The sequence below is a fragment of the Anopheles coluzzii genome, chromosome 3 (assembly GCF_943734685.1).
Source record: "Anopheles coluzzii chromosome 3, AcolN3, whole genome shotgun sequence".
Lineage (NCBI taxonomy): Eukaryota > Metazoa > Arthropoda > Insecta > Diptera > Culicidae > Anopheles > Anopheles coluzzii.
This window is the reverse complement of record NC_064671.1, coordinates 75,342,151-75,368,308: the sequence shown is the minus strand read 5'-3', so window position 1 is coordinate 75,368,308 and position 26,158 is coordinate 75,342,151. Positions and strand designations below refer to the sequence as shown.

General features: G+C 44.1%; 5 protein-coding genes across 10 annotated transcripts; 4 read left to right on the top strand and 1 right to left on the bottom strand.

The window, feature by feature from the left end:
- Nucleotides 1-433: 433 nt before the first annotated feature.
- Nucleotides 434-7,313, top strand: LOC120958921 (arylsulfatase B-like). 2 transcript variants are annotated; one of them, XM_040381994.2, is made up of 5 exons: nt 434-1,328; nt 1,503-1,892; nt 3,741-3,993; nt 4,157-4,314; nt 5,884-7,313. In XM_040381994.2, exons 1-5 carry the CDS (start codon nt 1,212-1,214, stop codon nt 6,745-6,747), a joined length of 1,782 nt encoding a protein of 593 aa, XP_040237928.2. In that variant the 5' UTR covers nt 434-1,211; the 3' UTR covers nt 6,748-7,313. The 2 variants fall into 2 exon arrangements, with proteins under 2 accessions (XP_040237928.2, XP_040237929.2); XM_040381995.2 differs by lacking the exon at nt 5,884-7,313 and adding an exon at nt 4,469-5,861 and having other exon boundaries at nt 449-1,328.
- A 2,554-nt stretch (nt 7,314-9,867) lies between these two features.
- On the top strand, nt 9,868-15,794 carry LOC120957632 (arylsulfatase B-like). Of its 5 annotated transcripts, none has more exons than XM_040379931.2 (5): nt 9,868-10,173; nt 10,998-11,638; nt 13,760-14,173; nt 14,246-15,267; nt 15,657-15,794. In XM_040379931.2, exons 2-5 carry the CDS (start codon nt 11,117-11,119, stop codon nt 15,685-15,687), a joined length of 1,989 nt encoding a protein of 662 aa, XP_040235865.2. In that variant the 5' UTR covers nt 9,868-10,173; nt 10,998-11,116; the 3' UTR covers nt 15,688-15,794. The 5 variants fall into 5 exon arrangements, 4 of the variants coding, with proteins under 4 accessions (XP_040235865.2, XP_040235864.2, XP_040235866.2 ...); XM_040379930.2 differs by having other exon boundaries at nt 10,883-11,638; XM_040379932.2 differs by having other exon boundaries at nt 9,868-10,264.
- A 1,804-nt stretch (nt 15,795-17,598) lies between these two features.
- On the top strand, nt 17,599-18,735 carry LOC120958218 (ER membrane protein complex subunit 10). The gene is made up of 4 exons (XM_040380853.2): nt 17,599-17,748; nt 17,832-18,092; nt 18,165-18,455; nt 18,542-18,735. Exons 1-4 carry the CDS (start codon nt 17,677-17,679, stop codon nt 18,614-18,616), a joined length of 699 nt encoding a protein of 232 aa, XP_040236787.1. The 5' UTR covers nt 17,599-17,676; the 3' UTR covers nt 18,617-18,735.
- LOC120958217 (growth arrest and DNA damage-inducible proteins-interacting protein 1) lies at nt 18,698-19,756 on the bottom strand. Its single transcript, XM_040380851.2, has 2 exons — nt 19,299-19,756; nt 18,698-19,223 (listed from the first exon to the last, which is right to left on the bottom strand). Exons 1-2 carry the CDS (start codon nt 19,666-19,668, stop codon nt 18,754-18,756), a joined length of 840 nt encoding a protein of 279 aa, XP_040236785.2. The 5' UTR covers nt 19,669-19,756; the 3' UTR covers nt 18,698-18,753.
- A 1,135-nt stretch (nt 19,757-20,891) lies between these two features.
- On the top strand, nt 20,892-25,052 carry LOC120957381 (uncharacterized). The gene is made up of 3 exons (XM_040379572.2): nt 20,892-21,277; nt 21,771-22,158; nt 22,229-25,052. The coding sequence occupies exons 1-3, from the start codon at nt 21,182-21,184 to the stop codon at nt 22,672-22,674; spliced, it is 930 nt and encodes a 309-aa protein (XP_040235506.2). The 5' UTR covers nt 20,892-21,181; the 3' UTR covers nt 22,675-25,052.
- The last annotated feature ends 1,106 nt before the right edge of the window (nt 25,053-26,158 follow it).

Genomic DNA, 26,158 nt, shown 5'->3' with positions numbered 1-26,158 from the left:
TATTAGTCCGCAACTTGTGTAAACATGATTTCAAGTTCAATAAAACATTTTTAATCGTTCCATACAGTTATTTTAGTATTTGGAGAAAAACCGCAAACTTCTTCGAGAGACTTGAAGTAGAAATAAAATTTAAATTATTCATTGATACAGAATTTGGTACACAACAAAACAATAAAAAATATGTCAGGATCGTATTCTGATCTCATTTTATAGAAAAAACTCATCTCTAAAACAGTAAACAGTTCATTAACTGAATTAGATATCCTTTTAAGAATAGAAACCGAGCAACTGTCCAATCCCAATCACCTCGAAGATAGACTGATTCCTGTAATAAAAGCTCCATCTTCAAACGCACCACCACATCAAGTGCAGCGAACGATCCCCCTCTCCACATTGCCTGAGTGCCCTCCAAATTACATCTAAATGGTTCGTAAAGATCCCAAAACGAGGCCACCGCGCATAGGATCAACGCAGTGCCACCATTTAGATAACGCGTGCACTATCAGCAGGGGTACGGAATGTGCAAATCTTCCTAAACCCCACCACCCGAAAAGAACCTTCGGGCCGCTTCTTCGTGTCGATATAGTGTCAGTGAAGCTGTTAAACTTGAGGCACCCCATAAAACCGGTCACATCGTGCCTGATTCCGTGCAATGTTCTCGTGCCACTCGGAGCTAGAACTCCTGCCCCCACCAAACCTGCCAGACAGCAAGCCCTCCCTTGCTTTTTATTAGTCACTAGCATATTCGCCCACCCTTCCCTACCATGGGAAAGCAACAAACGTCGTGGCAGGTGTACTAAAAAAACTTAATAAAAGTGTACGGCGCACTCCACGCCAGATATCAGTCTGTCGCGAGCCTGCACAGAAGCAGCAGCAGCAACGCCAAACGTATGGTGAAGCAGTGAGCGCCAAAGAGCAAACACGCCGTGATCAACAACACAATAGACGAAACGACACCAAAGTGTGCAAACGATCGCGAAGTGTAAATTTGCGCCACCGACTCTCTGTCAGTTTAGTGAACAACGGTGTACGAGCATAACAGGGGGTGAAAGCAAACAAAACAAAAGAGTGTCTGCAAATGGGATGTTTGACTTGTGCAATGAAGTCAGTGTAAAAACCGCGACAAACCACCACAATTATTGATATTATACAATTCCATTTGATGAAACTGATCGTACCCGTGCTGTCGGACACGTGTGTGTGAACTGTGCATGATGAAACGCGCCGTGCCGTATCTAGTGACCCTGTGGCTGTTGTGGTTGGGAGGTGGTGCGAGTACTGCCCACCAAGAGCGACCCAACATTGTAATCATTGTTGCTGATGATTTGGTAAGGATCTGTAGAAGGGGTGACCCGATGTTGAAGGAGTTTGTCCCGAGTGTGTCTGTGTGTTGGCTCGAAACCGAATCGATCGGTTTTATGTAATGACAGGTGTCTCTCGATCATTCCAAGCGATGCAATCTATTCAATCTACGTGTGTTCTCGTCGTTCTTTCTGCCCTAGGGTTGGAATGATGTCAGCTTCCACGGATCGAACCAAATCCCGACGCCCAACATCGATGCGCTCGCGTACGACGGTATCATACTGAACCGCCACTACGTGCCGCCGCTCTGCACCCCATCGCGGGCCTCCCTAATGACCGGCAAGCATCCGATGAACATCGGCATGCAGGATCACGTCATCATCTCGGACGAACCGTGGGGTCTGGGGCTGGACCAGAAGCTAATGCCCCAGTACTTCCGCGAGGCCGGTTACCGCACGCACCTGGTCGGCAAGTGGCATCTTGGGTTTTTCCGGCGCGCGTACACACCGACCTACCGGGGCTTCGACTCACACTTTGGCTATCTCGGCCCGTACATCGACTATTGGGACCACAGCTTGCAGATGAACGAGGTAAGGAATGATTTGATTGCCACGCTGGAGTTAGAGTTTCCTTCCCACACAAAGAACGTACCGGGTGATTGCTTCGGCCACAGCTAAATCACTTCTTTATGTCACCATTGCGCTGTAATTCATCCATCTCAAAAGCAGTGATTAAAATGGCTTTTTTACAAGCTTAACACAGGCTCACACAAACAACAGAAACTCATGTGTAAAATAATATCCCGCTGCCGGATTTTAGTTGAAGGACGCAGCAATTGCATTTCCGTTGACAGGTTTAAATTTATATTTAGCGCAACGCACTTCATGGTCGGCTTGTTTTTATTTTTATGCACACGGCACCTTATCTCCAACGAACTTAATTAGTAATGCGTACTTTGACTTCTGCACTGCAATGGAATATGCACTTTTAGCAACCCCGAACAATGATGGTTTGCAATGAAGGTTGGATTTATCTGCCGCAGTTCGATGGAGGTGGCTAAGCTCGGTTAAACCGTTGCGTTTTTTTTCCACTATCTACTGCTCCCTCTGTGGCTTTAGCCTCAATTATGTATTCAGTACGCCGATAGTCAAATTTGTTTCATTGGTAATTTTTTTTTTTTTTCATTGACAAAGAAATAGCAAACACATTACCTGTTTTCATACTCAGGTTTAAAATTTTTACAATAATATTCAACGCTTGCAAAATGTTTTTCAACAGCTTTCATATATCTCTGATAACGGTGCTGTTCAAAAACACCTCGCAAGCGTTGAATAATGATGTAAAGATTGAAAAGAAAAAAAATTAAAAGAATTGTGGTTTAGAAACCTTTGGAATGCTTTTTCTCTTCTCCGATCTTCATATTATTTTGACGTATTGCTTATTCATATTGTTATTATTAATTACTTTTTATTTCAATATTATTTTCATTATTATTATTATTATTATTATTATTTTTATTATTATTATTATTATTATTATTATTATTATTATTATTATTATTATTAAAATTATTATTATTATTTTTATTATATATTTTATTTTATATTATCATTAAAATTATTACCATATTATTACTATTTTTATTTCTATTATTATTAGTATTATTATTATTATTATTATTCCTATTTTTATTAATCAATATATTAATCAAAGTTTTAATTAACATTTTATTCCTATGAAATTAAAACAACAACAACAATAAATGTCAATCCCTAATAAACAAATGAAAATATAAATACAAACAAAAAAAAAATAAGAAAACTAAAACAAACAATAACAATCATAATCTATTGAAGGGGAAGGAGACAAAAAGGAAAGAGAAGCTAGTAAGAACCAAATCAATGCTAACTTAAATAAAAGAAGTTTAATGTTCAGCACTAGGAGTCACAATCAACTAGGTCACATCAATCCATCAAAGATGTTAATAAATTTGACCACTTTTAGCACATTGTTGAATGTGGTCGACGTCGTTATACACAATTCAACCATTAAATTACAAAATCTACTGAAAGTCTAGCTAGAAAATAGAGCTTTTTTGTATCTATTTCAATTTAAAAGTAATTTTCTACACTTAATATTTGCGACGTTTAAAAATGATCTTTCTTAACCTCAAGTTGCAAGATGCAGAAATAAGCAATAACAATTACCCGGTAAAAATATATTTCAAATACCTACTGTTTTCATATTTTATGTGCAAATATCTATTCCTGAAAATTGGAAACAAAATCAAACATACCTCGCATGACACATTTTCGTTTTCCAAAATAAAATTCAATCGAAGAGTCGAAGAAGCCATCTCTTGGACGTTTGCAATTTTGCTCATCCCACCACAAAGCCCCTTCCCGAATCTGATTGCTAAAAATTGCATCACTTCCCAGACATCTGCCCGCGGTTTGGACATGCGACGCAACACCGCCGTCAACTACGACGCGAACGGAACGTATGCGACCGATCTGTTCAACGACGAAGCCGTCCGTCTAATCGATTCCCACAACAGAAGCAAACCCCTGTTCCTGGTGCTCACCCATCTTGCCCCGCACACCGGCAACGAGGACGATCCGCTGCAGGCGCCAGCAGATGAGATTGCCAAATTCGACTACATTCAGGATCCGAAGCGTCGCACGCTGGCAGGTTAGTTTGTTTGCACCGCAACCGCACCCGGGCTGCGGCTGTCACGGTCAGGGTCATACGGTGCGGGGCGGCAACCGCTGTGCAGACAGGTTTTTAACCCGTTTCGCTCGTGTTTTTCCACCCGTTTTACCGTTTCTGTGGACTTTTGCTTTCTATCCAACAGCCATGGTATCGCGAATTGACACGGGCGTTGGGCGGATCTATCGAAGCTTGGAGAGGCGCCGCATGCTCAACAACACCATCATACTGTTTTACGCCGATAATGGTGCACCGACGCTGGGAATTCATGCCAATTCCGGCTCCAACTATCCACTGCGTGGGGTAAGTGGTGTGCTTTGCTTTTAATTGCATCGTTGGGAGCAATATGATAATTTTGTAACCGAATCATAAATATCAACAAACGATTAATAACACATAACTTCAAATGTGCTAACTTAATAACCTACTAATAACTAAACCGTATCATTAAATTTAGCAAAAAGAATCCCCCTGGGAAGGAGCCGTTCGCGGTGCCGCACTGATTTGGAGCCGTCTTCTCCCGCGGAAGGGCGTCGTGTCGAATCAATGGCTACACGTGAGCGATTGGTTGCCGACACTCGGTCATGCAGCGGGCATCAGAATCCCACCCAACAATAGTCCCATCGATGGCCAAAATCAATGGTCAACACTAACCTCTTCGTCTAGCGGTGGCCGTACGGTTGTGATGAATAACGCTCACAATGAGTTTACCTACAGCAGCTACATTAAGCGCGGCTGGAAGTATGTCAACGGAACGTCGTTTAAAGGTGCTTACGATCGGTGGTTAGGGCAACTGAAGGACGGTGAGCAGATATCGCACGAAGACTATTACAAACGGCTGACCGCTTCGCAGAGCATTGGTTCCTCGATGCTGCTCACCAGGGACGACGTTAAACGGCTTCGTTCCAAAGCGATGGTAGAATGTTCAAACGCCCAAGGAACTGTTTGTGAGCCGCTCAAGCGGCCCTGCCTGTTTAACATAGTTGAAGATCCCTGCGAGCGTAACAATCAAGCCAATGCCTATCCATACATTTTGCGGGAGCTTGAAACTGATGTAAATAGCTATAGGAAGCGCAGCGTTCCATCGCGCCAGCAACCGTCGGACAGTAGGGCCGATCCGGCGCGACACAATTGCACCTGGACGTGGTGGCTGGAGGGAGTGGGCACACAATCGCCGACCCATAATTTGCAGCAGCTTTTCAGCACCTTTCAGAGCTTTATGGAATATTTTATGGCACTGTTTGCTAAGGTTGAAGCTAAACTGTTAGCTAAGGTACATGGTGGTAAGATCTAAAGGAGGAAAGAATAGCAAATGTGCTGCGAAAAATGATTGGAAAAGGGTGAAATTAAATGAGTAATGCAAATGGAAAAAAAGACTTGAACGTAGCATGACGGTATCATAAAGTGGAATGAAATGAGTATCGATCGCATTTAAACAAACAAAAGAGAAAACAAATATTTCAATAAAAAATAACTGCAAACTGTTAGGAAACATGATATAAAAAATTAATAAACAAAACTTCATCTTTGTGATACTAAAATAATACTAAATAAATAAATAAACAGCATGCTTCTAACAATTTGCCTTGTGATTAATCATCAATAACGTTTTTGTGAAACATATCAATGTTATGAAATAAATAACTCTACTAACGATGAAAAAGAAATGCTTGATTTTGATGTTTGTTAACATAAATTATAAGATCCCGATCAACATTACTAAAAGAACCCTCAAAGCTGTAACTATGCACCAACGGCCTAGACTTCAACAAGAATGTTATGAATGTTGTGTCTATAACATCCAAATGATCCTTGTGTAATAATTCTCAATAGATACAAAAGGGCTAATGCTACGATCCTCTCTTATCGCAGCAAAAGTATTCACCCTGGGAAGGAGCAGTCCGTGGTGCGGCACTGATATGGAGCCCTCTGCTACCCCGGAAGCGTGTAGTGTCCGAGCAGTGGATTCACGTTAGCGATTGGTTGCCCACACTTGGTCATGCGGCTGGCATCCAGTCTATCCCTGCTGGCGGTCCGATCGATGGCCAGAACCAATGGCTAACGTTGCAATCGGCTTCAGTCGATGGTCGCACGGTGGTGATGCATAATGTCGATCGCCGATATGGCTACCGCAGCTACATGAAACAGGGCTGGAAGTATATCAATGGAACTACTGCGCGAGGGATTTATGATGGATGGTTAGGACAACTATCCGACCAAGACGATCAAATCCCGGAAGAAGACTACTTTGCCCAACTGTTAAATGATTCGTTTATTGGTAGCTCGATACTTCTTTCCGAAGAGCAAGTACGAGAAATTCGTCAAAATGCTACACTCCGATGTGCGGAAGACGTTCAAGCCATTCCATGTGAACCGCTTGTAAAACCCTGTCTCTTCAATGTTGTCGAAGATCCTTGCGAACGAGTAAATCTGGCAGACGAATATCCGGAGTTGTTAAAAGATCTACAGTCCGACGTGGAGCGCTTCAAACGGGACGCTCTTGCACCTCGCAATCAACCATCAGACAGTAGATCGGACCCAGCCCTACACAACAACACCTGGACCTGGTGGCAGGATGAAATGGACGAGCAGCAGCACATGGCACCGTACATCCTGTACCTTGCCGCGGCAATTGAAATACTACTCATTCTTATCGTTTTATGGTGCGGCCACAGGTACTGCACGAGGTCGAGAACCAAAACGGAACCCAAAGACGCTAAGCTGGCAAATAAGTAGATAATGCTCCCGCAAATATGGTTCGCACGGTGTGCCCGAACCGGACTGGGTTTCGTTTGCCTTTTTAAATTGGTTAGCAGATAACATGGTGTTGACAGACATGTTCCGCGCTAGGCAACATCATCTTAAAATCATGCCCAGCTTGTTGATTAAATTAGTTTTATCAATTTTATCTTTGCATATTCAAGCGCAAACTGTGATAAGAGTAAGGGGTTGAAGGGTATAGTCAGTTTGCTCAGCATATGCACATATAAACGTGCATTTTGTACCTTTTTATCTTGCGTTTCAGATGCGGGTTTGAGGGAAGTTCCATTATAGCTTATGTAAAATGTGATAATTGCGTATGAAAGGAGCCTTAAAGCTGGAGATACAATAAAGAGTTAAAAGAACGTTTTAGTCTTCTAGCATTTTTTTTATAAAACAAAACTAAATTTTTTAACATTCAATTAAATCTCTATCTTCATACTAAAGCAATATTCAAGAAATACTCAAGGCTAACGGCAAGATGGACGTCAATGCCCCTACATTGTAGATACATGATAAGAGATTGAGAGACCTCGCTAATTAATTACATCGGGGGCACAATAAATTTATTTGAATCTCAATAAATTGATGACAATATCTTGGCAGGTTCAATACCAATCCATCGGACCAAATGCTTTGAAAAAAAATTTAATGAATATTAAATAATACAGCACATGAAATTCTTGATAAGTTAACCTTTAGCAAAGGCGTATCAATACCATTGCAGTGTTACCTCCATCAAGAACTTTGGTTCAAAATAAATCCAAAGCTTCTATCAACGCACTAACATTAAACACACACACTTAGAAGGACGGCTGGAGGCCTTGTGGGGTCCGATGGGATATTAATAAATACATTTTCTCTCATTTAATCTGGTAAGCGTATTCAAAACCATCAATATGAAAGGTCACTCGAAATTGTAGAGTCATTGATAAGTAGGTCAGTACAGAAGAAAATATATTTAAACACTAATGCAAACATAATAATCAAGAATCATTCCAAAAGTCATTCAAAAGTCACATTAGTCTCTTGGTACCGTTCTAAACACCTTCTATTCGGGTTGGAATCGCTGCAACACAAACGAATGACGACGCAAAGCTTAGCGTTGTTTGGTCTTACCCATAAAAAAATTCAGATTTGAATCGACTGATCCTTTGTCAAAAACGATAAATTCACTCTACACAATCCAGAGCATAGCTTAGTAATCTTACTAAGTACTACATCTTAGTAAATAGCTATCAAAAGCATTATGATATCTGTCTATTAGATTTTATAGTCTTATTCGTAAACAAAGCTCATTTGCCATAAAGACCCCATTGAATTTCGTTATTATTTTGTATCCTTCGATGTTACGAAAAACAGCTTCTAGCTTGGCTGGAAACCTGTGAATCCTTAAAATGTGCTGATATTTGCATCCCAATTAATGAATTAATGGAAAAACACAAAATATATTTAACGCCTTTGTTTTATTCGGTTTACTAACTGTAGTCGAGCTAGGCCTGCCATAAACTCTAATGGATTTAGCCATCTGTGACGTATTGATTTACTCATAAGCAGTGTAGTCAGTGCACATAAAGAGTTTTGATCTATTCCGTAATTGAACCTCAATTTTTGAAGTGGGCTATATGAAATTGTACTCTCCAAATGGTTATGTCTAGAATATTGAGATTTGCTCGTTTTGCGAAAAACAGTGTATTAAAACTGCAAAAATAATACTCTCTACATAGAACCCACATTTCACTTACAACCACACTTATCAGTGCATATAGCACAGACGTTTATATCTCCGAACGTCTCGCTGCACTACTTATAACCTATCAGCCTACAGCTTCCTATCACGTTCGCGATTCTAGTCTGACGTCCGTCGCTCATCTATTATCACTGCAAACTGGGCCCTTGCGATCCATCGGTAACGACCTGTCCAGCCGATCCGATCGGATGGGAAACCACTGACCGCGGCGTCGGACGAACTATTCGCGTACCGGCGAGCTAAGCCATTGTTCTGCTTTTGTGCAACCCCAGTCGATGGGTGCTCTATCCGCAAAAATGTTCACTTTTTATTCCGTGCCGAGAATGCTGAAAAACGGTCGCGAGCGTTCTGTGTAGTTCAAATTACCAGATCTGCGGTTAATTCTACTGGAAAAGCTTCCGGCTGTTCAAACAGGTGTCTGTGTCGTATGTGTCGTAGGACAAACAAAGCATCCAAACAACGCTCGACGATACTTAATCGATCGTTTATGCATTCTGCCAAGAAGTTGTATGGTCTTGCGCTGGGCGATGCAAACAAATGCTGCTTACAGTTGCATTCATTTTCGCTATTACATGTAACCCATTTGACAAGAGTTTACTGTCCTCTTTTTAGGAGTTAAAGAAGAACATTCTTTACAGTTCTAGTAAATCATTTATCGAACCTTAGGAACCACGCACACAAGGAACCATAAAGAAGGCAACAGCCACCAATTGATTCGTTTCCTGGCCGGCCCTTTTTTCGTTCAATGGCTCAATCAATCCGCTGCCGGAAGCTGCTATGAATAAAATTTTGATGAAGTCATTCTCAATCGAGCGAGCCTACAAAAAGAACGGGTTTGGGGTTCGCAACAACAACAATCGCTTCTCAAAAGACGGCAACTTGCGATACTACCATTAAACTGAAAAGGTTTATAGTTCGCACAAGTAATTCAAGTCGGATAAGTAGGAACAAGTTTTGCCTACTTTATCCATTAAAAATAACACCTTTAAAAAACAAATTATGTCGTTGAAATACTTCCACACGGAACTCGTCGACTTGACAACACTATCTAACTGCATGTAAATGTACCTTTTTTTTACAAAAAAACGGAAGTAGTGTGTCGCGTAACAAAAGCGGTGTGATTTATTAGCAACAATCTTTTCAATTACCGGCCAAACCCCGTCGCAATCAACTGCCGACGCCGACGCCGCCACCGGGGGCATTGCTCATATCGGACAGGTTGAACATTTATATTTCCCTCAAAAATTTTTGTATGTACCTGTGCACCACAAAAATGGGTTGTTGTTTTTCGTACGCAAAAATAGTCTATCTGTCTGTGGTTATTTGCCTCGATACACAGTCACAGTCAGCGTTCGCGTTTCGCGAGATAACAGGCCGCTACACGAGCGCTCGTCTTCAATTTGTTTCAAACGAAACGAGCGAAAAACATTGCCTGTATGGGAGGGCATGGACGGTGGCGAGTGATCTTGTCAGGCTGCGTCGCAGCACTCAGTCCAGGTTCAGTCCACCGACAGACATTCGCGCGTACGGATCGTTCGCTCCCGTTTAGTGCCGTTTAGTGTGTAGTGCGTATGTGAGTCTGTTGTGTGTACCGGTTCTGTGATCGGTTCTGTGGACGGCTTCCTTCGGGTCTTAGACTACCGGAGTTTGAAGTATTAAAAGTGCATTTAAAATAAGCCAAAGAGTGGACCAATTAAAGCCACCCGACACAGGGGGGAGCACATGGAAAACGGCTAGCAGCAGGTTAGGACTGTAAAACTTTCACGGATGTAGAAATCAAAGAAGAAAATCCGGATCCGGAGTGGGAAAAGGCCAGTGGAGTGATCGCCAGATATCCAGTTGCTAACCGTACATGAAGCTGCAGTGCAAGTTGGTGGTTCTCTTTTTTGAAGTAAGCACTTAATTTACTGACCGCTTCCGTACGATCAGACACCGTCCCAATATACAGCTCAATACAGTGGACCTATCGGGTATAGAGTAATAGAAACCGCTTCGCACCAAACGCAGCCAGTTCCACCGAACGGGTCCGCCATAGGGTTGGGCATCGAAATACTGATTGAACGGGAGGCCGTTTGTCTCTCGCTTTCCACAGAACAGAGGGCGAACAGGAGAGCCACGCAGGCGGCGGCAGTGACGAACAAACAAGGCGAGGCGTTGATCTGATAAAATCTAATTGCTTTAGTTTGTTTGTTTATCGCACCACGAGATCTGCAAACGATCTCGTTCTCTGCTTTTTTTGCTCTGAAGACAGAGCGACGGACAAGTGCCTTTGGTTCTCTGTTTGGTTGTGCGTGCCCTTTTAGAGAGAGAGATAGTAAGGGAGATATAACCTGAGAGAGATATTAAAACAGCTGTTTTAAGTGATACGATCCGTAGCAGCGGCAGCTTCATTGTAGGGCTTCTTGAAGGACGGCATCACGGGTCTAATCAGTGCACGGGACACAGAATAAGATAAATAATTGCCCATCCCGCTTAGTTCCTACCCCGCTGGCTGGTTCTTCCACCGATGTCGTAACTATCCCAAGGCCACCAGAACACGCAACAGTTCAGCAGAACAGAACGGTATCACTTTCTAAACAGCGCACCTTCAAAAAAATGACACATCTTACCACACCCCTGCTGATATGCATCATCGTCACCGTCGGTTACCGAACCCTGGCAGTGGCGGCGTACGGCCAGAACCCACCGAAGCGACCCCACATCGTCCTCATCACCGCGGACGATATGGGCTGGAATGACGTCGGGTTTCACGGCTCGAACCAGATAGCGACGCCGCACATTGACGCGCTCGCGTACGACGGTGTCATCCTGAACCGGCACTACTCGGCCCCGATGTGTACGCCGTCCCGGGCGGCCCTGATGACGGGCAGACACCCGATCAACGTCGGCATGCAGCACTACGTGATCGACAGCGACGAGCCGTGGGGCCTCGGGCTGGACCAGCGCATCATGCCGCAGTACTTCCGCGCGGCCGGCTATCGGACGCACATGATTGGGAAGTGGCACCTTGGCTTCTTCACCGAGCACTACATACCGACGAACCGGGGGTTCGACACGCACATCGGCTACCTGGGGCCGTACGTGGACTACTGGAGCTACGTGTCCAAGATGAATAGCGTAAGTATAGGGGGTGATGGACCGGCAATCAATGTGTTTTACCTGCTTTGCATACATGACATATTTCTATGCGTTAAGAACAGAGATAAACTGGAGATAGACACGTTTATCAAAATAGTTCTACAATAATTACAATCATTTAGCTCACTTGCTCACGTTAGCTCACTTGATTAGCTTAGGCCAGTGTTTCCCAAACTCATCCATACATACAAATCGGCTCGAATGGCAAACAGTTTATTAAACACCTTCTACTTATTTGGCGCAATAATAGTCGGTCTAGACCGGCCGTTACCATTAATTGCTTGGCCTATCAGTGACTGTGTTTAAATACAGTATTAAAGTATTAAAATGAAGGTATATTTTTCATAATATAATATATCCGTCCAAACTGATGCGTATATGTCTGTGAATTCCTTTAAATTAGCTACATGTTCTTAGAAAAGCGCTTTAAACATTGTATATTTTTGCCTAATTCCTGGTAACATTGCAGTAAATCATAAGAGATTATTTTTATAATAAACTCAGAATGATAAGCTTTTTTGCTAAAGGTTGCAATATTTTGAATCTAGTACTTTGAAATAATCAAATTTTGCCAGTAGTTAATCAATATCAATAATTAATAGCTCAAGCAGGTCGTTGACAGTTGATGTTGATTATTTAAAGTAACGGCATTTTTTAAATCAATTACTGACTTGGCTACTTTTTACGAGCCTGGCATAAACCACTACAAGAGTTAAATAATTTATGTTTTTATTATCAGTTATTTTGAATTGTTTGCTCCATTCTACTGTAACGTAAATATAACGTGTATATATGTGTTTATAACAATGTAATTCAAATGTGTATTTGCAGGTATATCTTTGAATGAAAATAGAAGGAAAATATTATCTGTATTAAGTTTAAATACGGTTAACTATGATGAGGTATGGTTAGAATTATTTTTTTATCTTAACGCAAGAAGTTATTTTAAAAATTATACAGTACACCCCTTCATAACGTTATAAGTTTGTCATATTTAGAACAAATTGAACTGCTCCACAAATACTCATTTTTGACGAGGAAAATTTCGCTTAAGAAGCCATTATTGATACTTTTTTGTACTATGAACGTTTATGCAGATATAATTTAAAAATAGAAGTGGCAAAAGGGCATCATGAACAAAATAAGCTTTTTAATACATTTGTTACGCGCTAAGAATTTGGATGTTTATAATCGATTCATTCACCAGTTGAAGAAGTTCTGTATGCAACAAATTAGGCTTGTTATATGAAGGTTAACTGATAATATAAAATATAATTTGAGTAATAATGCACATTCTCCCAGTTATTTGCACTAACTCACAATATCATTTTCTATTAAACACTAACATCACCCCTAACATAATTCATTAATACACAATTTCACTTTCTATTAAAAACTAACATAACCCCTAACATAATTCATATATTAGTTTATATGACGCAAAATATAATTTCCTAAAATAGGTACTCATTACACAAAGCTTGGGAGCCACTGACTTAATAACAAAATGTATGCACACAATCTGTTTCAAGGAGATCAAGGTGTAAAAAAAAAACAAATTCTGCCCCATCTGTTTGCTTGGGTTTGGTCTATAATTTGATATTAGGCAAAAAACGGTGTCTAGAACAGATAAATGCTCTTTCATTCAACCTCCTGTGGCTATCGACTTCGAATCAGTGGCCGGATACGAAACTAGTTGATTGGTCATTTTGTTTTTGCTACACCGGGGGGATCGTACCTCAAGGTTAAACGATTCAAAACACTAATAGTTGTTTGCATCTCTCGAACATATGTTTTTTGGTTGCTGTTTTGTTTTGCATCTTTTGCCCCCTTTTTCTGCAAAACAATGTTCACAACTTGTTTGGTAGACGGCACACAAACCAAGAACGAGATTGATGTAATAAAGCACACCTTTTGCTGCTGGCAAGTCACTGGCTATTGCTACGACCGGTGCCTCGCGTCACGCGTTATCATTGCACAAACAGAAGATCCCCCAATAAAGCTTACTCCCACCAGTTTCCGGGCCCATTGCTATGCAACGTGAACAAGAATGGTACAATTGTTTTCTTCCCGCGCTCTCCACGCGCTCCATATCCACAGGGTACGTTCGAAGGCTACGATATGCGCCAGAATCAGTTCGTCAACTATGCCGCTAACGGGACGTACGCGACGGACTATTTCACCTCGGCCGCGCGGGACATCATCGCCCAGCATGGCAAGAGCGGTCAGCCGATGCTGCTGGTAATGAATCATCTGGCACCGCACGCGGGCAACGATGATGATCCGCTGCAAGCACCGCAGGAAACGATCGATCGTTTTGCGTACATCGGCAACAGGGATCGTCGCACGTACGCTGCCATGATGTCGAAGCTGGACGACAGTGTCGGCGCCGTGTATGAGAGCCTGCGAGCGAACGGTATGCTCGACAACTCGATCATTGTGTTTCTGAGCGATAATGGGGGTGTTACGCGCGGCATGCACAGCAACACCGGCTCGAACTATCCATTCCGTGGTGTAAGCGTATAGTGTAAGTCTCTCTCGGAAATACAAAGCCTAATAGTGATTTTTTCCTCCTCAATTTGGCAGCAAAAACACTCCCCCTGGGAAGGTGCGGTACGGACCGCAGCACTCATCTGGAGCCCACTGCTGAAGGACACGCAGCGCGTCTCGAACCAATGGTTCCACATCTCCGACTGGCTGCCAACGCTCGCTTCTGCCGCCGGCATTGCCTTGGGCAACAGTTCCTTCAGCGATATCGATGGCATCGACCAGTGGGAAGCACTCGCGTACGGTACGGGCAATCCGCGCCAGAGGCTGATGAACAATCTGGACGAAATCTTCGGCTACACCAGCTACATGGAGAACGGGTTTAAGTACATCAACGGCACGACACTGAACGGGGTGAACGATGCGTGGTACGGCGAGACGGATCCACTCGATCAGCTGCCGGACGATGAACAGTATCTCAGCAGTGTCATGGCCACCCGGATTGCCCGTGCTGGCCGGCTGGATGAGAAGCTTATCTCCTACCTTCGTCGACACGCGACCGTCAATTGCGGCAACTCAATTGCAACCAAACCCTGCAATCCGCTGGTGAAACCGTGCCTGTTCGACATCATCAACGATCCGTGCGAAATGCACGACATCTCGGATGAGTATCCGAAACGGCTGCGTGGAATACGCAACCGGCTGGAGCTGTACCGGCTTCGGGCAGCTAAACCGCGCAACCGGCCGCACGATCCAGAAGCCGATCCGTCCAAATTCGGTGGCGTTTGGAACTGTTGGCGTACCGATCCGACCAAGGCCGCTTCCCTGCAGGACGAAGGCGATGACTCCGCGTTGCCACCACCGACGCACTCGCTCGCCAAGGACACGCAGCTGTTTGTAATTATTCCAATAGTAGTAGTCGGTATTATCTTTGTGATTGGCACCTTACTATATCTTTCGAACAAAAACATTATCAAACTGTGCCGTAGGACCAAGAAGCAAGATTCCGCCACTACGCCCAGCGAGATACCGACGGACGCGTCCAGCCCGGATGGTAAAGCGGCGGCCGATGCTGCCTTTAGCTCGAAAATCTACGTCATTAGCGATAGGGATATGGACAGGTAACGCCATTGGCAGATCGGTAATTGGCTTTCTTCTTTCTCCGAACAAACACAATGAAATCTATGTAAATTGGTATGGAAAGGAAAGGTTTATGTAGGACACTAAAATCACTACTATGAACCACCACTCTTGCACACATGCACCTTTCTCCATACGGTTGTACGGCTAACAGCGGGATGGGATGAGATTCTCTGTAAGGTTTACAGTTACCAAAGAAATTGTACACTAACACCAAAATGATGGGCAAAAACATTATCTGCTTCCGGTTAACATTGCTTCTAATATTTGGAAGTATTTTTGTAGCGTTTGTAGCGAAGGAAGGTCCCACATGGTCGGTGGTCTACTTGAGTTGGAAATGTTATCTATTTATTTTTGCCATGTTTTACAGCTCATCAAAGCAAGATCAGTGCAGCGTGTGAACATTGATCGGCGAAGATCTTCAGTCCCATATCGGCCAACGATCCTCCAGCAACGTTTATTTGTTATCACCGAGATATTGCCAGAAATAAATATTTCAGACTTCTCATTCAATGTGAATGTTTGTTGTCCCTGTAGATGGTGGGGTTTGGCTTGTATTAGTGACTCTGGAGAATGTTTACATAATAAAAAGTTCATGGATAAGCACAGCGGTACATACATAGGAGTGCCATCAGGGACTGGAGGGTCGAAACTTCGGGAGCCATGTTCTATAGGTCAATATAGATCCTGGCATACGCTGATGATATATACATCGTTGGTCTGCGGTTCTCCTATTTAACAGAAGCCTACCAAGGCATCGAGCAGGCGGCAGGAACCTCAGATTGCAGATAAACGAGGCAAAGGCCAAACTGATGGTGGCAACATTAGCGACCCTACCAACAACAAATCAAAACTTACGTAAGCGTGAAGTACAGATAGGTGAAGTCGTCTCAGAATTAACCTATCTCAGTTAAAATGTCAGACCCAACAACAATAACATGGTAGCTAAGTTGCGCGCCAGGATGTTAGTTGCCAACCGATCATTCTACAGCCTGAACATTTTTTTCAACTCAATGGACCTGTCGCGACAAACGAAGCTGGTACTATACAGACTATACCTGTGTAGTAACGGAATTCACATACGCCTATGAGACATGGACACTGTCCAAATCTGACGAAACCCTCTTAGCCGTGTTCCAGAGGAAGATGCTCAGAAGGATACTTGGCCCCGTATGTGTAGAAGGACAATGGATGAGTTGTTATAACGACGAGCTATATGAGATGTAGGACGACCTCACCGTCGTACAACTTATAGGGTTTTCCAAGTCCGTCTCGAATGTAAACATTGTCATTCACCACATGCAAAATGTTGTTCCACATCAATCTGACATTTCATTTCCATCACAATATTTTTTTATTTCTTCAACATGATTTTCAACACGACTCAAGGTGGATTGAGTTTGACAGTTCTTTGTTATGTGTTGAAAATCATGGCTGGTATTATTGAATCCGTTCGTAGCGGCGGCGTACGTCCCGACACTCATTTTCCTAACGTACTAGATGGTTGCTACAGTTATTCACCGCGGCGTTGTAGGACCGGGCTCATGAGATGTGTTGCCATCCCTAGAATTTCATGTGAGCGCCGTACGTTCCCGCTACGAACGGATTCAATAATACCAGCCAATGTAAAAATCCGAGAGTAGGATGTAGAATAAGTTTCTCGAGAGTTTCCTATTGATGTTTCCTGTGGTTCTTTAGTAACATTAGTTCTGGACCATCTGTGCTAAGGATATAGATGCTGTAATAGCCAATTCTAAATCAATTTTGAAAAGTATATGCTCCAGCAAAGCATGTGCGGGAGAAGTAATAGCCTCGTCCATTGGTTGACACGATACATGCATGCACATACATAGATGACATAACCAATTCCCTGTCAATTCTTCTCCAAAGCTGGGAAAAAATCTCTCGATCTCGCCCCTTATGTATGCTTACTTACTTACTTATCCGGCGCTTTGCGGTCCGCTTGAGATCTTGGCCTGCCTCAGGAGTTCAAGGTCTCGCGCCTACGCCGCCGCTACGAACGGATTCAATAATACCAGCTATTGAGTTTTAAGTAGCTTCGTGGAAAATGGTTAAAATGTGGCTTTTTACACATAATTTTCGATGTTTTCAGCTCTTTAATCAAACTGAACAATCATATTGATCAGCTGAATTAATTAAGTTAAATTTAAACTAAAATTTAAACTTATCCACGTGTGAGCGGCCAAAACAAGGGTGAAGCAACGGAAATATAATATTCAAATAAAAATCATGCTTTGACACCCCTGTCAAGGCGGCTGTTTTTCACCGAGAGCTGTCAGTTGGCTTACAGCCGTCACATTGCAAAACATTGCTGGGTCAATACTTCACCCAAAAACGCGAAGTGCAGGGCAAAATACTACTTTTCCACAATGAATTTGTTAATGAAATTAACCTTCCTTGCCTCCGTTTGGCTATCGAGCACCTTTGTTTACGTGAAAGCGGTAAGTTTGTGTCATTGAATTAGAAATAAATACGATTGTGGTTCTACTTACATTTGCTCGTTCTCTTCGTCGCCCGGTGGTAGAATTCCCTCGAGTACGATGGATGGCTAAACATTGCCCTGTTCCACGCGCTGGATATCGACGATCCGAGCAAATTTACGCTGCGAGGCAACGTTACCGTCACAAACCGTAACACCGGACTGGTCTCGGTAGCACAGGAACCGCTCTCCCTGCAAGACCGAAACAAGCTGAAGCGATTGGCCCAGGAGAACCGGCTGTACCGTCTGGAGGCACATGTGACGGATTCCGAGGGAGTCACCAAGTTCCTTACCTCCTCCAAAGCGGTTAGTATGCTTCCGTCTCTATGTGTGTGCTACAAGGAGATTAATCGATTTGCAATCTCCCTGTCCTTTCAGTGCGCACTGGCAAAATCGCAGCTCACCGATGTGCTGTGGGTTTCGCTGGACCATACGGGCACGGTCACCGCCGTCACCCAATCGGTCAACAATGGCAACCTGAACGAGTGTGCCGACCTGTCCAACAGCGACGTGGACGTGCTGGACGAGTTTAACACGGATGTGTACGTGAAGCATACGGAGCCGGCACCGATTCCCGATACGGCCAGCTTCATCCAGAAGATGGAGCGCGAACGGGAGGCCCGGGAGCGGGGCGAAACCAAAGACAACCGTAGCTTCTTTGCGAAATATGTAAGCCTTTTGGAAGCTTTCTGCTGGTGCGAATGTGCTGCTAATCGAAATTCTCTTTTTTCTCAATTTTCTATTTCCAATCGCAGTGGATGTATCTTGTACCGGTGGTGATTTTGTTGCTCATTTCCGCCACCAATCCGGAAGCAGGACAGCAGCGCTAAGCGCGCAGGAACGGCAAGGGTCCTTCTGCTTCAGTTTCATTTTCTGTCATCCACACCGAATATAAAAGAAGCAGTACGATGTGTGTGTGAGGGGAGTAGAGTTCTCTCACTATCGACGACACGCCTTGACTCGTATTTTATTGTTTCGTCTTCTCACCGCTCGGCACCTCAATGTCCGCCTCGAGCTGGGCCGTCTTTTTCTGCAGCTTTTCCATCATTTTCTCCTCCTTTTCCTTTCGCTTCGCCTCCTTCACCTTCTTGCGATCTTCGCGCTCCTTCAGGGCCAACATCTCCTGGAACCGCTCGTCACGCGGATCCACCTTAAAGCCAAAGTGTCTGCGCACCTCCTCCACCAGCCGATCCTTCCGCTCCTTGGCGGCCCGCGCTTCCGCCTCCTTCTTGGCGATGCGCGCGTTCAGATCCGCCGTCCACTGGTCCAGCTTTTCTAGCTTCCGGGCGACTTCCGCCTCGCGGGCCTCTATCTGCGCCTTGCGCGCCTTCCGTTCCGACTCGTTCGCATCCATCATTTGCTTCAGGCTGAAGGGAAATGCAACACGCTCGTATTCCGCTCTCTCGTATGCTTCCTTTTTCGTCGGGAAGCAAACTCCTAACATGCAGGAAAAACAAACACAACATTAGTTTGAAGTGTTTTACCGGCCTTCCCTTCGCACACACTACTCACGTGGATCCACCTTGCTTCCATCGATGCCGTACCGGCCCAGCATCATGCGCTTGTACTTGACCGTGTCGTGTATCCAGGACTGGGACTGTTCGTACGGCAGCACACCGTGCAGCATGTTCCGGTGCTGGGGCAGCAGTCGGGATTTGTTCCGCAGTGCCGCTATCCGGGCTTCGCGCGCTTCCGTCGATTCGGCATCATCGTCCACGAAGGTTACCGGCAGCTCTTCTGCCGCCGGCTCTTCACTTTCGAGCTGTTCCGCCTTTTTGGCCCATTGTGTGATGCCGCCTGTGAACGACCGGAAGAGAATAAAGCACTGGCCGACGGTTGTAGATGGCAAACGCCGAAAAGGAAGCATTTTCACTGGAAACATCCTAAAATTGTGTGGTTTTCATGCACGAGAAGAATTACGTGCGGTTTGTTGTGTAAGTTTTTGTTTTCGTTCGGAAACGTCAGACTGGTGGGTGCTCGTTGGCAGTGTGACCAGATTAATTCGGCGGTTTTCGGTACGAGATCCAGAATTTTATCGGTAATTTTCAATATTTTTTCGATGCTAAGTTAGAATAAAGTGATGAACGGGGAGGGGGTGGGAATACAGACACGAGCCTTTGTTGTCACTGTTGAACATCTGGTTCTGTGTTGTTATTGATGGTTGGTTGGTTTATTTAGTTATAGAGACTTTGAGTCTCACGACAGCATTCGTCTCTCAATGTTGCTAGTGATTTAAATGGAGTAAAATGCAGAAAATGATTTGAGAAATGGTTTTAAAACTTGTCGGTCAGTATTATGTAAAAATATGTGATTTTCGGTATGATTAGTGATGTGCTCTCTCGAGCGCACCCACGACTCCGATCCGACTACGACTAATGTTAATCCGATTTCGACTTCGTCAAAATGGAACCACTAGATCCACCCGGAGTTGGAGCCGCCCGGAGCCGTCCAAAGTCGTTCGGAGTCGTTCGGTGTCGTTCGGACTAGGAGTCGTCCGGAGTCGTCCGGAGTCATCAGATTCGCTCGGAGTAATTTGGAGTCATCCGGAGTCGTCCGAAGTCGTCCGGAGTCGTACACGACCAGATGATTGCCGGTGAATGGATTTGCACGAATAATGGTCCAAGAAATGGCAAATTCGTTTAAAGATTTGGATCAATCGATTAGTCGTAAGTAGAATATTAGTTGAATGAATAACTATAGACTTAAAAAACGTTCATAAACAAAAATGAAGTTGGTAAAAATCGCCAGATACTATAGAGCTGTACAACAAACTGGTTGCCAACTTGACTATGGCTGCAAATGTTCGCCGTACTTTTGAACAGATTTACGCGCACGGATAAACCGCCCGTCATTAATTCGTCCCCGGTTAATCGACGTTCTACTGTAAATAGGTTATTCTGGTCACTCTGGCTCCGTCGGACATGAAGAAGCGACAGTTCATGAAAAGTATTTTATTTAAATATGCAAAATTCGCTTTTTATAATCGATTTTCCGTGAAAACTCATCAAATTATGAAAAGATACACCACAATTAATCTAATCTGATTGCTTCTAAATGCAACAAAAAACCCATCCACTTGCAAACGGGGATATTTTTCGTGTTATCGGCCAGCTGTCAAACAGTGACATCATTTTCATGTTTTGGGGAAACGAAAAGAAAAACAACAAACGAAACAGCAACCGAACTGCAGGGACGAGAGAGAGTGCCACAGAGTGTGTGCTTTTCCTTCCATTTATAGTGCAGACGCATACCCACCGCCCAAGAAAGAAAAACAGTGCTCATTTTCCCGACGTACACACTAGTGTGCCGCTTCCCGATTCCTTTACCCACCCGCTCGGGGGAGGGGCAGGGCTCGGATCGTTCGTGCCAAGTGTACCATCCCGCACGGCGCAACAATGTCCACCAACAGCGGCGGCGGAAGCGTTGGCAGCGGGGCACACTTCCCCGCGAGTGCAGCCGTATCGAACTACCACGACATCTACGTTCAACAGGTATGGCGACGACGGGCAATGGTGCCACGGTGCCGCGTCGGTTTCGATTCTGCCCCACACCTTCCCTTGCCCTGCCCATGCGCTTCCCACTTGTTTCCATTTCGTTTGCCAAATGGTGCTCCCTTACTGCTCCAATCCTGCCCTCCCACACCCCCATTCCCCAAAGTCAGCCGAATGTCACCCAGTGAGGTGGAATTTCCCCCACCGTATGGGGATGGTTGCCGAAAAAGCATAACGAGAGAAGGGGAATGGGAACCACACAAACATCCCCACACACACATTGCCCCCCGTTGTGACGACATGGTTCGCGAAAGCGACCACACGGTCGACCATCCACAACAAAGGCGCAACATCGTGCCCTTTATTCCCTGATCGCACCGACTGCGGTTGTGTGTTTTCTGTCTACACATCCTCGACAGGCAGTCCGAGTCTAGCAGTCCGGTTTAAACAAAACAAAAAAATGGTACGTTTCTTTTACTCCGACATGTTTCAGCAACCTAGCGGCGCCGGTGGCCACGACGAGCTGGACAGCATAAACAGCATCGCCCCGGTACCACCACCACCCGTTTCGCAACCCACAGTGATAGTGGCGGGTTTACAGTCGTCACAGGCGAGGGGTGGTGGTGGTGGTGGTGGCCCTCCGAGCAGCAGTTCGCTCTACTTCCCGACCGCCCCCCCGCCCGTCCCGTACAGTGAGCTGGGCGAACCGAGCGGCAACGTGGGTCGGCGCGGCGAACCGCCCAGCTACGACGAGGCGGTCGACGTGGAGGCGCCCCCACCGTCCTACGATTCGCTGTTCGGGCGGGTGCGCGAGGCACGCAAATCTTCCCGCGGCGTGTTGGATTTTTTAGTCAACATTGTTATTCTGGTGCTTGGCACGCGTAAGTACAGTGCCCTCTAACAGTCCCCGATAGACGGTTTGTGCTTATCCCCATTTTTCTTCGATTGCAGTCGGCTGCACCATCGCGCTCGGCATCACGATCGTCATACCGGTGTGCATGATCGTGTTCGGTTCCATCTACCTGTACGACTGCCCGCAGGGTGAGTACATCCCGGTGTACCTGCTGGTCGGCGGTGGGTTCGGTGTGCTGAAGCAGCTGCTGCACCTATCCACGCGCGTCCGCAGCCGGGAGGAGCAGGAGCTGGAGCGGCTGCGGCAAACGCCAACGCAAACGCTCATCAACTGCTTCATGCTCGGGTGGTTCATCATCGGTTCGTTCTGGATCTACCAGATCTACGAGCCGAACTACGACCCGGCGCTCGGCAAGTACTGCAACAAATCCCTGTACCTGTTCACCTTCTGGCTGATCACCTCCGTCTACATGATGCTGTTCGTCGTCACGATCGTGCTGTGCAGCGTTAGCATCATAAGCCTTTGCTTTCACCGGCAAACCTAGCCGGTGGTGCTGCTGCCGTCGCCCCACCTGACCCACCATGCGCAACGCTAGCGGGCAGGTGCGAAGGATTTGCGCAGGTTTGGCATCGTTTTTTTGTTCACGTTAATTTTATAATCAACCTCGTAGTAACTGCTCGTGGCATTAAACCGCATCCGTTGCGTGCTGGAAGAGTGTGTGAATTCGTCCACTTCCACTCTGCTGTTCTTCTGTTGAGTTAAGGTTTTGCTTTACAGGCGAACGCACAATCGATGGGCGATCGGTACCATTCAGGTCAGGGAGAGGGGGGTACATCAAACCTGAATGTTTGACGATGCAAACACGTTGAACGTGATTTGCTTTATCTCGAGTATTTGTAGCAAAAGGGACAGTAATACTTCCTTCAACTTGTATTAAAATCATATTGGTTTGCAAAGACGCAAAATTTGCACCTAACGTAACGGTCATGATTCAGGTCAGGAATCATTCCCAAGCCCACCCAGTTTTTGGTGCGTTTTTTTCAACTGTGCCAACAGCGTGTTGTTGTTGTTGTGGCATTGAATTAAATTTAGTCCTCTTGAGAGATATCGAATTGAGCTTCGATTCTTGATGCCAAACGAAGAAGAAGCGTGAAATACTTACTAGAAAAAAGTACACGAACTGATGATACGCGGGCATTCGCTCCTCTCTATCGATTTTTGGTTAGTAAGCTATACTTCCATCTCTATCACCTTACCATACCCAACGTTATTCGGATAAGTTTGTTAGTCAATAACGGCGCCACGCACCCTGTATTGTGTGATGTTGGCACGTGTTACAGGGTTTTTCAGGAGCTCCCATAACTGTGGGACACTTTATTTACTCTTTCTTACGTGAACTAAACCTATTGTAATGGGAATTGGACTCTATATCACTCCTGTTGGACAAATCTAGTAGGAATTTTCAAAGGATCTTGTCTAAAAAGGGTGCCGTAGAGTTCCATTTCCAACAAATGAAGTTCACTTCCAATAAGAAAGAGCCCAGGAAGTGTCTCACAACTATGAGAACCCCTCGAAAACCCTGTAAGCATGGAGAATGTGCGTGCGTGTGTTTGAATGTATAATTACACCGCCTAATGTGCTGCTGATGTTTTCGTTGGTCTATTTACAACCAAAAACAGAAAAAGAACAACTACCCTCTAAGTCTCGAATTTCTAAACAGCTCCTCTATATGTATGTGTGTGTGTACAGTGCAGGTGGATATGCGCTTCCCGAAGAGATGCTTTTGAAATAGGCTGTGTGCATTGCTCGCTACTTTCCCGATTTAAAAACGCATCCCCCGTAGTGTGTGGTATAAAAACACTTTACAACATAACAAAAACGCCAAATCTACAATGTACAGAAGAGAACAAAAAACCCCAATCCCCCACACACGCACACACAGAGAGTACAATGCTGCGTTCGGTGTTGCACATGATTTACCTTTTTAGCTATATTAGTCCAAGCGCCAGCTTTAGAAAGCACAATACAGGAACACACTCGCATAGGCAAAAGTGCGCAAAATGTTATAAAGTAAATAGGGCATGAAATCGCTTTCCTCGTCTCTTCGTTTGAATCGCTACACGGCATCCCGCACACCCGGAGAAAAGGGGTATGAAATGAAAATACAACCATTTGTATGTGTGTGTGTGTTTGGCCCGAGGGTGTGATATAAATAATAACTTCTATATAAATATATATATTTTTTAAACTGATCAATTTCAACACCACAATGATAAATGGTGTGTTACAAACCTCTTAACGATTAATTAAATGTGTAAAAGCAAGGATAAAATATACATGCATATATATATATATATACATACATATACGCGCAAACGATTTATACAAAAGAAAACAAAAATACCTACAAAAGAACGAGGGGGGAAGGCTTCATGAAAAAAAAAACAGACCAAAACGTAATTTGTAAACTGAGAAATGCCATGGCAATAGAGAGAAACGAACCATATGCCCACAATGAATGAACAATGAGTTATGAGCCGTACTAATAATAATGCAACAGTTAAGTGGCTTTCCATGGAGAGCAGAAAAAAGAAGAAGAAGATAAAACAAGAAGGGTACAGCCCCCAGCAGGGCCTACAACACTCTGTTCCTAAGGGCACCAGCACTCCGACCGACCATATAAAGTGGGCTTATATATTCACGATCCTATTAAACGAGGCTATGTACATCACGACAGCTTGTTCTACACATCTACATCGCTTCACTTCTCGCCTCAGTTCTACCAGTACCGCCGTTTCTTCTCGATCTGGGCCAGGTGGGCCAGGTGACAGAGAAAAAAAAACCCGATGTTGTAATACGAACCCTTCTCAAACTCATTGATCACATTGAATAAACAAATATTGGAGACAAACCATGAATATAGTTTTCACAAAAAAGGTGGAGTTTCTTGTTTCTAAAAGAAGATGACAATGTAGGATGTAAAATAAGTGACAATTTATTACCATTTCATATGTTAACTAACAGATAAAATGTCTTCAAATTACAGCGTCAAGTTTTCCTGGTGAGTCTCTCCATCTCTGGAGTACATCTAAAGAGGTTACAAACCTACAGCAGTTCAGTAACTGAACAGAACCTTCTTGCGGAAGTACTCGCTGACCTGATCCCAAACTAGTGTAGTCCTATTCATCGAAATCAATTGTAAAGACCACAACAATTCTCAATGCATCACATCATCATCATCAACCTTTACAAATCCTAACAAATATTCCATATGTATGCTGAACCAAGAACTGATCCCAAACTAAATCTGATCTTGAAATTTCCAGAAATTGATTACAGTTCTTTCCTGGTCCTGAAACAAACAAAAAACATGTTCACAAACAAAACATCATGATCCCAGAGTTGCCATATATTAATTTAATGTCCAATTCTGGAACTAATATTTAGCAAAAAAAACATAGGCAAGATAGGAAATTGATGCTGAACGTATCTCGGATTGAAAAGGTATAAAAAAACCTATTCAGATTTAGATACTGGTATTCATCCTATAAAAAATAGTTTTTTTTAAAACCTATTCAGGTCCTGGAACTGATCATGAACCTTGCCAAAATCTGGAACTGATTTTGGATCTCTTTTGGAGCTAGAATTCTATTTTGAATTTGTGTTTGGCACTGAAGTACCATCAAACCTCTACTAATTTAGGAAGAAATCATGAAACCATCTCGTGTCCGGCCAATTGATATCATTTTTTCCAAATCTGAAACTAATATCAGCAAACAAACTTATAGGAAAAATACGAAATTGATATTGAACGTATCTCAGTATGAAAACGTTAAAAAAACCTCTTCAGGTCCAGCTACTGGTTCATCCTATAAGAAATAGAAGCTTACTTCGAACCCATCCTAGCCCTGCAACTGATCATGAACCCTTCCAAAATCTGAAACTGATCTCCAACCTTTCAAAACTATCCTAGTTCTGGAATTGACTCTCAACTTAGACCGATCTAGAAACTAAGAATTCACCTATTC